The following is a 14,782-nucleotide window of genomic DNA, read 5'->3' as shown; positions in this document are numbered from 1 at the left end:
AGATTCTACACATAGCTGTGAAAAGTTAGAGCCAAATTCTCATTGTAAATCAAGGTGGCTCCATTAACTTCAGTGGAACAGTGCCAGCCCACCCCAGACAAAGACTTGTCTCAGTCTATTAATAGCAGCAGCCGAGTAATGGAGCTGCTTGGAGAAGTTCCACTGGGACAAAATTTTGATTAAATGAACGGAGATAAGAATGACAGAGGAATCTACCTCCTGGTTCTCTTGTGGAATGTGGCTCCCGCAGGGTTTGACCCTGTGCACCTTCCAGCACCTCTGGAGACCACCATGCCTTGTGCAGCTCCGCAAGTCACTGCGGGGATCCAGGTTTTCAGGTGCAGTCTGTTCATTTAAATAATGTAACAGTGGTGTGATAGCGACTGTGGTACAGTCTGATTCTGCATTTAGTGTCAGTGCAGTCATTCTCTCAGCTTTTCTCTTTCTCCGTACCTTCAGAAAATCCAAGGTTTTCCTTTCACCAGATAGCTAAAGTTTTTATTTCTTTAAATTCTTCAATAGACTGTGGTGAAAAGGATGGGGAATGTTGTCATCAGCCACTGATGCTTCATGTTTCCTGTGAGACCCTGTTATTCAGGGACAGACAATTAAATTTCACAGCTGCATTTTAGATCATCTCTGAAGAGAGAGAAAGACAATTTCTCCAGGCATCCTTGAGTCGGTTTCTTACTGAAATTTCAGAAAAAGCCCAGCAGAATTTCCCACTGTGTGGTGTTATGCTGTTTTCATTTCCCAGAAACTAGTTAATTTATTTACTGTGTCCCACCAGTCCAAGTTCCCTTTATAGATTAACTTGTGTATTTTGGCTCCTATTCATCTCTTCCTTTGGCTCAAAATGAATGATACCAGGACTGTCTTTGAAACAAGGCAGGAATGTGAAATTTTTTTGATTAAACAGCAACGTCACCCCTGAAACCTCTCTTTCTGCCAGCTTTATGAGGCCCCACGGCAGGAGTGTGGTATTGGGAATGGCAGATTAAGGTCTGGTGAGTTCAACCTTTTTGAAGAAATGAGACATGTAACATTCTGGTGGGATTTGGAAACGGTTTGCATCTCCTCGGAAGGTGTGTCAACTGGAGCAGCTTGTCACCAAAGGTTTTCAAGACTATTTGCTTTCTTTTAATAACTAATTATCCTTTAGAACTGGTTTAAATAAGAATTACTAAACAAGGTCACTGGCTAGCACCTGCCTCGCTTGCCAGGTTCAGTCTTTTATTAGGGGCTCGTACTGCCTGTGAGTGTGTCAGAGGGGTTTGAAGCTGGTTGAGGGCGTCACACTAACAGTGTGACCATCTCCTGCCTGTCTTCTGTTGGCCTATTAAGCGGGCTGCTCGTAGAGATCTCTTTCATTAAACTAAACCTGCATGCATCATGTCTAACAATCAGAGAGTAAATGTCAAGTGCTGCTGATAAACACTGTTTTCTAGACTCTGCAAGAATTGTGTGTTTGCTGTATATGAACTCTGAGCTGGTGCTTTTTTGAGTACGTTTGGTAGGTTTGCGGGGGAGTTCCTAACATCAACCATAAAAAATATTTGGCTGCCTTTTAAAATCTATGATTTGTTACTGACAGCAGGATCTCTCACTGAGATACGCCATCAAGCTCTCATCAAGCCACTTTCTATAAGCCTCTGGAAAAGGTTTTCCAAGATGTGTAGTTTTGAGCACGTATGGGAATGGCATGGAAGCTCACTTAAATGACAAACCATTTTCATCATGTTCATGAACTAAAGTATGATTTGGTTCTTGCTTCTCTGGGAAGCAATGGAAGCCCTCAAGGAGTGGGGAAAAGGCTGATTATAATAATGATTTCTTCCTATTGATAATTCTTCTGGGTTAATCTGTGCACTGCTTGTTCAGTTATCCACGGGGCACTGACATGCCCAACTAACTGTCCATGTGTTCATACTTCTGTGTGAGATTTTCTGAAAGGAGACATGGAGGCACTGGTGGGGTTTGGGGCACGTTTTGTGTAATGTCGTTGCAGTTGTGTAGTTGCAAACCCCCATGCTATTTAGATCAGGGCTACATCCATCTGAATGAGAGCTAGGCACCGATCCCCGGTTGTGAGCATTTTTGGAAGCACAACTCTAGGTCACTTTGAAATTTCAACCAGCCAGGTGCATGTTGTATTTAAGCACCTCCAGGATTAGGCAGCATCTGAGCTGGGATTTTCAATCCTTCAGATTTATTTCTAGGCAGATTCGGAAACTAGTCTTGATTCTGGCCCTTGATGTTTTGCAGTTATAATGACAGAGCATCTTCTAATTTTATGTATAGTCTTTTAGATTTAATGAAGATCTAGAGAACTCTTGTTATCAAAAGCTTAGTTGCTCTGTTTGCAATAAAGGAAATAATCATGCTAAGATCCTGATAATTATGGAAGCCAGAAATTTACTTCTACCCACTCTAAATACTATTTTGACGTTCTCATGTTGAGCATGTGTGCGATGCTCAGTGCCTGATCTCCCCAGGTGCGATCAGAATCCTCCCACTGAGTCTTTTTCACATGTTTCTCTTTCTTTTTAGGATCCTCTAGATATTACTGGAATGTGACTACAGAGAAAAATGTGCTTTTCTATCAACTCAGTTGTGGACATTTAATCAGACTTTGATTTCTGGAGATGCTACAGCATGGATTCAACAGGGAATGAGATAGAAAGATGGACTCACAGGCAAGGGGACAGACTGGGAGAGCTGGTAGAGCCTGTGACCTCTCCTGAAAATAGTAATCGTCTTTCACCAGTAAAGTCAATTGGCAGTGTAGACCATCTCTTGCACCTCCCTGGGAGAGTAGACTCTGCTTACAGCTCTTTCTCAGGGGGATCAAATGTTCCAGAGTATTCCACCCCATCATGCTATGGTGAAAACTGCTGTTTGCCTCCAGACCAGGTACCATACATGGACTTAGAATATGTAAGAGGTATTTACAATCTCAGCGCAGCAAACTCTGACCTCAGATGCCTACATCCATACAAGGCACCAGACCTGAGCATCCATAACAACGCTCACAGCATCAGTCTCGCGGAACACTGTGGAAGCACTCCTACCCAAGGGGCTTTGAATCAGGGGCCACTGCCTCCGGCTGCACCTCCACCTTCTCCTCCCACGCGACTCGATAGCTATAAAGTCACTAGACACCTTGAAAACTCAAGAGGGAGATGCAACTTTAGATGTCACAGTGAGTGTAGGGTGCAGCCGGCTCCTTGCATGCAGGACAATCAGCTAGCAGATAGGGATGTACCATGGAGTCAACACAGGGATGAAGCTACGGCGCAAGATATAGTGGCTGCTAGGAGAAAGACTCTGGAAAGCAAGGGCCTTTCTTCTTCTGATTCTGCAAATGAGGCATCTCTATCAAAAATTCAGGGGTTAAAGATGGAGGAAAATGGAGAGTTGAGCCCATCCCAACAACCTATAAAGAGAAGCAATCCACACATTTTCAGCAGACCTTCTTCATTCATTTTCCAAGAATATTTAAAGACTGACTCCGTGGCTAATGTCCCTAAAATACTTTCTGCTTATAATGCAGTTCATGCTTATAAAATTCCTGAAGAGATGAACTCCAAGTCCTATCATCCAGTGCCTACCAACCCTAGCACTGTTAATGATACACAAGAAGACAAACAGTATCCCTGCAGCGTACGTAAGCCAACTCTCAAAGCAGCAGATCTGCAAAGCGCAGTGCCAGCACCCAGCCAACGAAAAGGATCCTTGCCCTGCCCTCAGTGCCCGCTCCATGCCGAGTTGCATTCAGACTTGGATCAAGATGTGTTTGAGGACAGTTGTGACTTAAAATGTATGGAGAATGGTCTTCTAATTAAAAATGCTTCCAGGAAGCTGAGCAGTTGTACAGATGAAAATCAGTGCTATGACTCTGAAGGAAAAATTGGGAGCGATGTTAGGGAATCACTGCTGAACCAGCAAGCCAAAATGCAGATATCATCACTGTCCTGCAGCTACAGTACTGCAGAAGCGGAGCACCCTCGCTGTGAGGAGTCGGATCAGGGAAATAAGCAATGCTACGATAATACTAACCAAATGACTTTTTTCAGACCAAAGGAAGATCCCACATCTCAGTTTTCACATGAAGTCAAGAAAGAAAAACAGGCTAACAACAGCAGTCCTGACCTTAGCATGCATCCGGAACAAGAGGAACCTCCTGTTCAGAAATATCAACCTGAATTTCAAAAACAGCTGTTAAGACAGCTTCAGGACGATCTTGCCGGGGAACAAATCACCAGGCAGACGACTCCCATGCTTTACTATCTTTCTGGGAGGAAAACCATCAACATCCCGCACAACAAGCTCGCCCAATGTCAAGAGGACTCAAGGAGCTCACCAAAGGAATTTCCAGCAAGCAGCTACTCTGCCTCAGCGTGGTGTCTAGAGATAGAAGGGGAAAGCAATCAGCTTCAAAGGACCAACCATCATCATCAGTGCAGTGCTGATGATCTCGTGCTCGAGACTGAAGATCTTACTCTTGCGAGTCCTGCTTCATCCACGGATGAGAGTTTCAAGAACGACTATAGAGAGAAACTCAAAGTGGCTCAGAAAAAGGTTCTGAGAGAAACCTCCTTTAAAAGAAAAGACTTACAGATGAGTTTGCCCATTAGACTGAGACAGAAATCCTCTAAAAGGCCTTCAATTGAACACCTTAGGTCTTTCTCGTTAACCAGTGCAAGCGAGGATGCCAAACCTGTTCCTTGTTCCCCTTCTCATCTAGAATCCTTGGAAAGTTTCAATAGAGATGAAGAAATTAAGAGGCTGCAAAAAGGTCGAGTAGGGGGAAGGAAAAGGGTAACAGAGGAGCAAAAGAAACTGTGTTATTCTGAACCTGAGAAACTCGATCAGCTGCCAGGTAAGGAAGTATCATGGAATCAAGTCGGGGATGAAATCACTGAGCCAGATATAGTGGCAGCTAGGAGAAAGACTCTGGAAAACAGAGGGAGGGCACTTTCCAGTTCAAGTATCTCCAGGACAGAGCTGAAACAAATCCAGCATACTGCACTTATTGAATACATGGAAAGAAAGATTAATCAAAGACCAGGTAGTTCACAACACCTCCCGCTGCATAAGCTGCCCCTGCAGAAGAGGCTGTCGCATCCCAAATGGCCTCCTGGCAAGACTTCCAATCCAAACGGGAGCAGGAAGATGCAAAACAATGAGGTTTGCAGCCAGGTTTTCTCTAAAGAAGAATCACCAGACGTTTTTCCTCCTTTGGCTTTTGTTTCCCCGCTGACCGTGACCAGCAGGTGCGATCCCAGCTCTGATGCTGCTGGTACCGCGACCTCGAAGCGCGACCCATCTCCCAGCGAAGCGGGCGGGAGCTGCGCTGGCAAGTGTGCGTCAGCTGCCGGTCTCCCACAGGCAGGTGATCCTGCGCCTGGGAGAGCTCACGGGAGACCAAAATCAACTCCTTCCACGCAGGTGAGAAAGATAGTAATATAGTAATTCTTGTTTGAGTCCAACTTACGATTATCTACCTGTTTTAGAGAACTGTGGGACTATTCACGTGAAGAACTGCTGAACATCACAAATGAGGAATTAAGACTCGATTGATTGATTTTTCTATTATTATTAGTATTATTTTTTAGCATGCAATAGAGAGTTGATAGATGTGGCGGAGAAGCCACATTTTGCTTAACCTGTAGGAAATGCTGTGTAGCTGTTAGAAAGCAGAATGCGTGCTCTGGTTTGCAGTGTACAGGAGGAACAATTCGGGGAGATTTTGGGAGAAGTGCTACCAATTTTAACACGTTAATTATTTTTGATTAATGATAACAATTCGTTATTCTCGGAAGTGTTTTGTAAGAAAGTATTGCAGACAAACAAGGTGTTCTTTAAGTTACAAGAGAACTGCATAAGGATGGAAACAGCTGCCTAGTCTGAAAACGCAGGTTGTCCCAGTGTGCTGTTTTCATTTCCAGGACGCTGGCAGAGGTGCCGCTGGCGCAGCGGCCGCGTCTCGGCGTTGCGAGAGCTGTCTGGGCCCCCCCAGGTAAGGCTGCGAAGGCTGCGCCTGGGTAGAGCCGACGTCCCAGATGTGCGAACTCCGAAGGCAGCCGCGGTTGTCTGCTTCAGTCTTGGGATCCTTCGTTGTCCATATGGGGATATTCATCCCCTACGCTATGTCCTTCACTTTGGCCCCGTCTTTAAAATAATTTTTACTGTGTGGAAATACTTGGAAATTTTTACTGTAGCAAAAGGGGAAAATGCAGAGTGTACCTGAGCTGCTCGCCCTGCCGCAGCCGCTCTCCTCCAGATCTCCGAGATCACAGCTCCCTCGTCTGAGCTCTGCAAAAACGGCATCTGCAACGGCTCGGATATGCCCGGTCTTGAAAAATATGGTTGCTCAGAGAGTGGTGTGACAGGAGCTTCTGGTGTGGGTTTTTTAAAGGGAAAAAAAATATTGTGCTGTTTACACATAGCTAACTAGAAAGTTTGTTTGTTAACTCTTGATAGTTATTTAGCTTGTTTGAGGACCATCAGGGAAGAAAAAGATCTGAACTCTGTCTCAACAAGGCAGTGACGCTGACACTTGTGTAGTAATAGAATTTCCACTGTTTCAGTCATTTTAAAAGATCCTAAGGTTTTCTGGAGGCTTCATTATCTTAGAAAGAAATTGTATTTTTTAGTAAGATTTTGAAGTTTCTCTTTAATTTCCTTATTTAGCTAAGAGACTTAGCAGGTCAGCATGAATGTCACTGGAAGTTCTGGACAGAACAGTAACATCATAAACATATTTGATCATAGCTCTATAATATGTACTAAATAATGAAAAGATGAGAAATCCAGAACTGGTTCCATTAGTAATTAACTTAGTTTATCATCTTTGGGAAATAGCTGTAAGTAGAGGTTTCATTCTGTTACAGCTGTATCTCATTTTTTCTCTTTGTTTTCCTCCACAAGAAAGTGCTGTTGTGCTGTGGTAGAAAATCCAGACTGGACCGGGCATGTTTGCAGTATTAATTACTCAGATAAAAGTTCCAGCTGGGACCGGCCCGAGGAGCAAGCTATGATCATTACCCGCACCGGTAGTGTCCGTAGGCTGGTGGAAAAAAGCTTGAGAACATTATGCACATTTTGCATTCATTCAATTACTCAATATAATTTTGAGGTAGTTTTTACTGATATTCTCTATTTTCTGTGATGACTGTTGCAAGCAGTTTGTTTAGCCTACAAGCTGGTCCTACCCCTGCCATTGCAATGAGGCCTGAGGATGAGTAAGAGCAAGGCCCAGCAATGTGTGCGGTCATTTTCTTGGGTGTCTCTGTGCCTCTTCCTTTCATCTATCACTCCATAAACATGCGCCAATCCATGATCACGATATTGCATCATCATCACATTAATTTAGGTGTCACAGTACAGCACCACACTGCGATGCCATGGGGTTTTGCAGGGGGTATTTTTAGCACTTTTTCAGTGGAAAGGCTTTTTCAGTGTTAAAGGCATCAGTAAATCACCAGAACCAGGTGGTTCAAGTCAAGGTCAAATAAGGGTTTTATTTCTTAATTGCAGTGAAAAGGTGCACATAATAGATAAGATACGTCTAAGTGACTTTGCCAAGCTGACTTCATTTTTTGATGAAAAGCTAAAAAGGCTGTGTTAAAGCTGGCACACAGAGTGTCTGCAGACCTGGAAGAGGGGGAAACTATGGGAGAAAATGTAATTTCAGAAATAGCAAGACTTTCTTTGCTGAGCCACAGCACAGCTCAGTTTGGCCTCATGAAGAGCTTTGCATCTCGCCAGCTCCTGCTTGAGCCGGGTAAGCGCAGCTCAGCTGCAAACCATCCACGCTCTCCGCAGAGCCCCACATCTGCGTCAGGAAACCTGCCCAGACAAGCCACGGCTGGAGATAGTGTGGGGCTCGTGGGATTAAAGACAATAGTCCAAGCATATGGAAGCTTTCCTAGCACAACAACATCTGCTGGCATTTTCTTAAATCTAGAAACTGCTCTGTGTGTGTATCTTCACTGGGGGTCCTGCAGGCTTCGCTGTTAGGCATTAAGTCTCTTCGTCGTCCTCCACTGCCCTGGTCTACTTCAGGAAAAGAAAATGCCTTCAATAACTCCACAAGTGGCTTAGGAAAGAGTCACACCAACCGTAGAGGCAGGGTTAACTAGGACCTTTAGGGGAGGGAAGGACCGATTGCTGCATTGCTTTTATAAGTGACCTTAGAAAAGGAGCTAAGCAAAGGTGGACAAAACCGCTATGCTTGTTTTGGGGGAGAAAATTTTTGCTTTGTGCCTACAACTTTGAAGCTCGTATGTCAGGTTAACGTATTTAAATTGGGGCTTATAAATCTTCCTTCCATCTAGTCCCTCTAACTTGCCTCTCTACTGTCCCCTCATAATCCTGTTAGGTTATGAAAAATTTTGCTAGAGGAAAAAGTAGGTTTGTTCATTCAGTCATGATTAATACAATAGTATTTACATATACAGATGCACTGACTATTTTCACAAGCAGTTACATGGATGCCTATGTGTACATTGGTGATTGCAGAAGATGGTCTACACATACTCCAATCATCTTGTGTTCAACAGTGCCCCTATATTCTTGCAAATTTTGGTCCAAAGTGTACTTTTAAATTACATATATCTACTTATTATGTCATTATTAATGTAATTATTTATGCCCTGCAGACAGTAGCTTTTTTTCCATCAAAGTTTCTTTGGAAGTGTTGAATCGGAAAACTCAAAGCACTGGGTTAGGAATGCATCAGCCAGCTCAAAAGTAGAAGTCTGATCTCAAATGGTTAACTGAAAGTCTTTAATAAAACTTTTAGTTAAGTCTAACGGCCATTTCAAAACAGAAGCCTCAGATGAACGCTGTTTCCTCTATGTTGGTATTTGGTTAGAGAGATGGAAGCACTAGGTGTCTTCTCTAAGGAGGACTGAGAAGTGATGCACAGGCGACACTGATGGCATGAACCTGTTCTCACTCTTGGGCTGAAACGTTCTCGCTACATGAATGAGGAGCAAGGAGCAAGACAGTAAAGATTTGCCCTCTTGCAATACGGCCGCTGTGTTAGCAGAGGGCTGGGGGAGGAAAACACAGAGTGCAGATCGTCCTGCTCTGTCGCTGGCAGGTGGTGCCCAGACGTGGCCTGAGAAAGGTCGCGGCAAGCCCTTATCCCCGCGAGCGTCTCGTCCTGGTGGTACCGTGCTCCCCAAGGCGGGCGGCACGGCTGCGTGCTTTTCGTCCATTTGTCAAACAGCGTCAGTGTGACATTTCACAGCACGCTTTACCACAGGCTTATTTCAGAAAACATGTATGTTGGTTATAATTAGCAAATGAGAAATTGAATGGGGATTCAAATAACGTGGAGTGGCGCAGCTACACGTTTCATCTACTCCCTTTTTTCCCAAGAAAATAGGCATTATGGAACCTGAATTTTAAAAGCTTTAATAAAGAGGAAGCTGGAAAGATAATGACAGTTAAACAGTCTGCAGAAATATCTGTTTGTAGAGGAAGTGTCTGAAACAAAAGGAAGTTCTTCTTTCTTATAGTTTCCGTGATCCTGAGAAAGATGGATGCGAGAATCACGAACATAAAGACGACGACATAATTGGACGTGCATGTTGTCAGGATACTAAGGAGCTGACTCCTGAAACCTTTATTCCTATGCCAAGAAACGGGAGCGAGGAAGATGCTCAGGAGGAGGAGGAATGCAGAACTAAATCTCTGAATGGCGATGCTTTAATAAAGTGTCCAGAGCAGCGGTCTGCAGCTCCCCAGGAGCAGGTAACGTACTGCCGCACGGCGTCCGCTCAGCCTCGCCAGGGAGACAACAATACAGCCAAAGGTTTCGTTGCACAGGGAACGTCCGTGCACAATAGCCAAGATGACGTTCTCCCTGAGAGAGAGACAAATCTGCCCAAAAGGAGGCTGCAGTCTCCTGAAGACCAGCGATATGAAGAACTTGCTATGGAGATCATTGCCAAAGACAATTCTCTGGTTGATATTCTCGTGCCTCATCCTGTTAGAAAAACTGCTCTAGACCTCATGGAGGGTCTTTTTCCTGTTAACATTTCCATGCTGGATAAATCACACAGAAAAAAGGGAGATGTGCAGCGTGCGCAGGAGAATGAGTAAGTAGACAAAACCAATTATCTAGTATTTTCAGCTCTCTTTTGTGAATGAATATCATGTACGTACTAGTAGTGAGATGACTTGAGCGTATTTTTTTGTTTTTGTTTTTTTAGCAAAATACTTTAGCTTTCTGATTTACATGTCAAGAAATATCTGAGGCTATGGGTGTATGACGGAAGAAATGTGGTTCAATCATACCTTATTAAAAGGGACTGTGACAAACCTGGGCTGCAAATCTTTTGCTCTACATCTTTTAAAAGCTTAGAAAAAATCCTGCTAAGAGGAGAGTGATTCTGAAGTCAAGATGCAAAAAAAACCATGAACACAATGTTTGGGAAAAAAACCTCTTTAAGTGTTTGCTGCAGGTATTTATTTTCTGTTCCAATAGCAGGAGAAGTAGTAAAGATGCAGCAGAAGAATGTCCCTTATCTGAACACGATGCCAAGCAAAGGAGTGAAGATCCTACCTCTAAGGGAACCCAAATCCCGAACAGGAGCAGAGACAGCACGAACGACCTAGATGACGTCACGCCTAAGAAGGTATGTAAGAGGAACTGCTGTTTCTTCACCACGACAAAGAAGTTGTTACTAATGTCACATATATATTACTGCGGATATTTTTATTCGGGACTTTGAGCACAATAATAAAGTTTCACAGAAAACTTTGAATACGTTTTTGCCAGTAGGTGAAGTCCTGGCAAATTAGTACATTGATCATACATGGTGATATTTAAATCCTGCCCGGTTTGATTCAGATCTCCTCCCACATACTCCTCCTCAGCGGGTCGCTGGGGAGGGTTTGTATCTGGAACAGGCACGCAGGGCTGGTTAGACATCTCCTTTCAAGGCCAGCTCCTGTGCGGCAGCTGACTCACGATTTAACACTCAAATCTGGTCTCAAAATCTGTAAAATCCACTACAACTGGCAGCTTAAATAAGAAATATTTTTCACTCTGAGAGAACTGGCAGCAGCGTCTGTACACTACAGTGCCCTATTAATTTCCATATGTGCAGGGAATAGAGGTAGCTGGGACATAGCTGGACTACGATAGAAATATGGCACCTTGGAAGGGCAACAGGTAGCTTTGAAGAATTAGGGTTTTTTTTTTTCCTGTAGAAACCTGGCCATGCTCCATCCCAGGTAATAACAATCTGCCTTCCTGAAACTGCTGCTGTGCACGTGGTGGCATTTTTCGTTATCCGCTGTCTAACTGCTGCTCCTGTTCACGGTGGCATTGGCTGATTTCCAAAAAAAAAGGCTGATAGGGTTCTTGTCCCACTCCGGTCTCGGGGCCTTTTTCCATATCAACATTTCTGTATCAAACAGCCTCCTCCGGTTCCTTTGCTACCCAGGCACTGTGGCTTGCTTGAATCACCCGTGGAACTGACTTTTTCTGTACATACTATAAATTAAATTCCAGTCAGTTCTCGTAAAGCTTGGTAATAGAGCTGTGACTTCATACTGCTGTCTTAGAGCATAACCGTGTGTAATCCTGTGGTAATCTTTATTGCAGTTCACTTCTGACTGACTGAAAGGTCTCCGAGCTAGGGATTATATCACTAGTTAAGGCGATTATCAGTAATTTGCTTTTCAGAGTTTGAGAATTAAGTACAGCTTAGAAAAAATTTTTTTTTCTTTTTCTTTCCCAGAGCTTAAAATTATTTTAAAAGTCCAAAATTTGGCAAAGACGACGTGAGGAAAATCCATTCTTTAGAATTATATGGATTCTCTTTGGCAATAACAGCTTTCTGTCATGTTTGCCCTTTGCAGCTGGAACTCATCTCCAGCCTCCGGTCAAAGCTGCAGACCCTGTGGCAGGAAAGGGAGCTCGTCCTCTCCGAAGCCAGGGAGTGCGCCGAGCGAGGCGAGGCGCTGGAGGCAACGGTGAGGGACGTCTGCAAGCCCAATGAGTTTGAGCGCTACATGATGTTCATCAATGACTTGGAGAAGGTTGTGAGCCTCTTGCTCTGCCTGTCCAGCCGCCTTGCCCGGGTCCAAAATGCCATGAGGAGGATTGACAGCAATACAGATGCTGAGGAGAAGGTGAGTGACAAGCTGGCAGGGCATTTGTTTTGTTCACTTCTTTCCAGGCGGGGCTGTGCTCACCTCTTTTGTCTGACAGCTCTAAAGAAAAGCTGTAAATGATCCACGAATCCCAACCAGCCGTTGCTCAGGCCGTGTTTAGTCCCACGCGACGGGCTGCGTCTCCACGGCCGAAGCGGAGGGGACCTCTGCTGTGGACCACAGGTTCAGTGCTGGAGAACGAAAGTGCAGAGTGAGCTCTGCAGCTGGGTGCTGGGCTGGCAGCAGCCGCAGCACCCTGAGAGGGTCTGAGCCAGAGGGGTGGCCTTCGAACCCTCGGGCCGCTCCCTGTGGAGTAGCTCCGAGCCTGTGCTTCAGAAGGCTTTGGGGTTTTGGGGCTTTTCCCCCCCCCCGGTAATCTCAATGCAGTAATTACTGCCTTTGAAATTGTATTTCGCTTCATGGGCTTAACTGCAGAGAGCAGGAAGAAGATGTGGCCGCAGCATGAGATAAAATTCCCTGTAGTTTAACTCAACTAGCCAGTTTTACTGGAAAATTAGGAATTGTCTCATGTCACCAGGAAATGTATTCAAGTCGGAAATACACTTTTTTGCTAAAGAAGAAAAGCCGAATTTATCTCAGGAATGATGCTTTCCTGCTGTCCTTATTGTTTTTAGACATGTTTTTATCAATACAATACCTGCTGTTGTCTCTCATTTGGAAGTCAGAAAAGCACAGAGTTAGAAAAGCTGGGATTTCCCGGAGCTGTGCTGCTGCCAACCAGTAGCTCTGGAGGTTTATCGTAGCTTACACGCAGAAGGGCACTGAGGGAGTCCTGCCATGCAGTGTGACACGGAGAATCGGGACCTACCCGCCCCAGAACGTCAGTTGTGTTAACATGAATAACTGGGGCAGTATTTCACACTGACTTTGGCCAACAGACTTTGGGGGGCACGGGGGGGCTGCTGTTTCTTTAGTGTTGTGTGTGTACTCTTCGTAGTAAATACATTAAAGTCATTTATTGACGATTTTGAAAAACATACTCAGTAAAGACTTGGTTAAGTGCCGGCATTTTTGCAACCACCTCCCAGTCACTGCAACTGCCCCGATGCAAAACCAGCAGTCTCGACCTTTGACTCCATTTTAGGGTGTCAGTGGTGACCTTTGCTCTGTGCTATATTTATGGACACTGTCCTGAAACTGGACATTTTCCAGCAGTGCTATCTCTGTGAAAATCATTACAGCTGAGAAAGAATTAGCTAAAATGTGAAAGGTATTAAAATCCTGTAGAACAGGCAAGGCTTGCTTCTCGTGGATTTGTTAAAAAGAAACCTTTGATGAACAGTTACTGTCTGCATCAAAGTTACTTTATCACATGTACCTTTTAATAGAAGTCACACTATCTTTTTAATATGACATTGGCAGTCTGGCCACACACAACTTGCAAAATACAAAGATATGTGCCTTAAAGACCTTCTAATTGGATGAAGATGGATACAGGATACTCTAAAATTACCAGAATGTGAAGTATATTGATTTTTTTCCCCGAGGGCAGCATGGAAGAAGTGAGCCTTGATGGGGTTTACTGGGTGTCTTTACCTTACAAGCCACAAGAATGAGTAATTCAATTGAGAAAAAACTCATGGGGAACATAAAGCCCACAAGAGGAAGCAATTAAACTAAATTGACTGTGGCTTCCAAATGAAGATCTAGAGTCTGCCAGGAATGATGAGTTTTCATAGTGTGCTGCTTTGTTTTTTCATCCTATTAGCAATCGCTGAATGAACGGCACAAGCTCTTGTCTAGACAGCGGGAAGATGCAAAAGACCTGAAAGAAAATCTAGATCGTAGGGAAAGAGTGGTTTCTGGTATACTTGCCAAATACCTGACTGATCAGCAGCTCCAGGACTACCGACGCTTTGTTCAAGTCAAGACCTCCTTGCTGATTGAACAGAAGGACCTTGAAGAGCAGATTAAATTTTTCAAAGAACAATTAGAAAATCTCGAGAAAAGCATCCCCCTCTAGTACCCACCAAAAGACCATCCATTTCAACACGTTGTAATTTGTGATGTTTTCCTGGAGGTCGCCACGCGCTCAGCTTGGTGAATTCTTGCAACCCTGTTAGTGCCACGGTATTGACAAGTGCTCAGATGCTCTGGGGATGCTCTAGGCACAAGTGCCTAGACTGCATTTTGGAAATGACTGGTAGGATGTGTTGCTCCTATTAACTTGGCATGTATTTCCCCTTCTTGTTGTCTGTCCATCTGTTTCCAGATTGACATAATCTCAATAAAAGAACGATAGAAATATTTTCCTCATGTGGGTGGGTTGAGTGTTTGAAATGAAAAATTATGTGGGTGTTCCATTTGAATTGGAGATTGCACAAAGCCATAGGAAATGTTATGGACCATTTCAGTGAAGCTCTTTCCACTGTTTATATGTATGACACAGTAAAAATACGCCATAATGGTAGAAAATAATTATTTCCTTCCTTGGCAGTTGCCATCCATGGGTCTTTGCTGGTTCTGCGTAATCCCAGTAGGCTGATCACTAGTGGGTCTTACAAGGGCATCAAAAAAACTTAATCAGTGATGACGCCAGCTTAAATGAACACTTCTGGGAACGATCGATTAAGCTCTGAAC

The 14,782-nt window shown here is 44.1% G+C and overlaps 1 protein-coding gene across 1 annotated transcript; it reads left to right on the top strand.

Moving 5' to 3' along the window:
• Positions 1-2,655: 2,655 nt before the first annotated feature.
• Positions 2,656-14,164, top strand: SHROOM1 (shroom family member 1; the record flags this gene model as incomplete). The annotated part of the gene is given in 6 exon segments (XM_082006341.1): positions 2,656-5,451; positions 5,952-6,022; positions 9,534-10,115; positions 10,505-10,658; positions 11,833-12,159; positions 13,910-14,164. Coding segments are annotated over 6 exon segments (4,185 nt in total).
• Positions 14,165-14,782: the final 618 nt, after the last annotated feature.

The sequence above is a fragment of the Phaethon aethereus genome, assembly GCF_964289735.1.
Source record: "Phaethon aethereus genome assembly, chromosome: 14".
NCBI lineage: Eukaryota > Metazoa > Chordata > Aves > Phaethontiformes > Phaethontidae > Phaethon > Phaethon aethereus.
The sequence above is the reverse complement of the archived record's forward strand: the minus strand, read 5'-3'. Positions and strand labels throughout refer to the sequence as shown.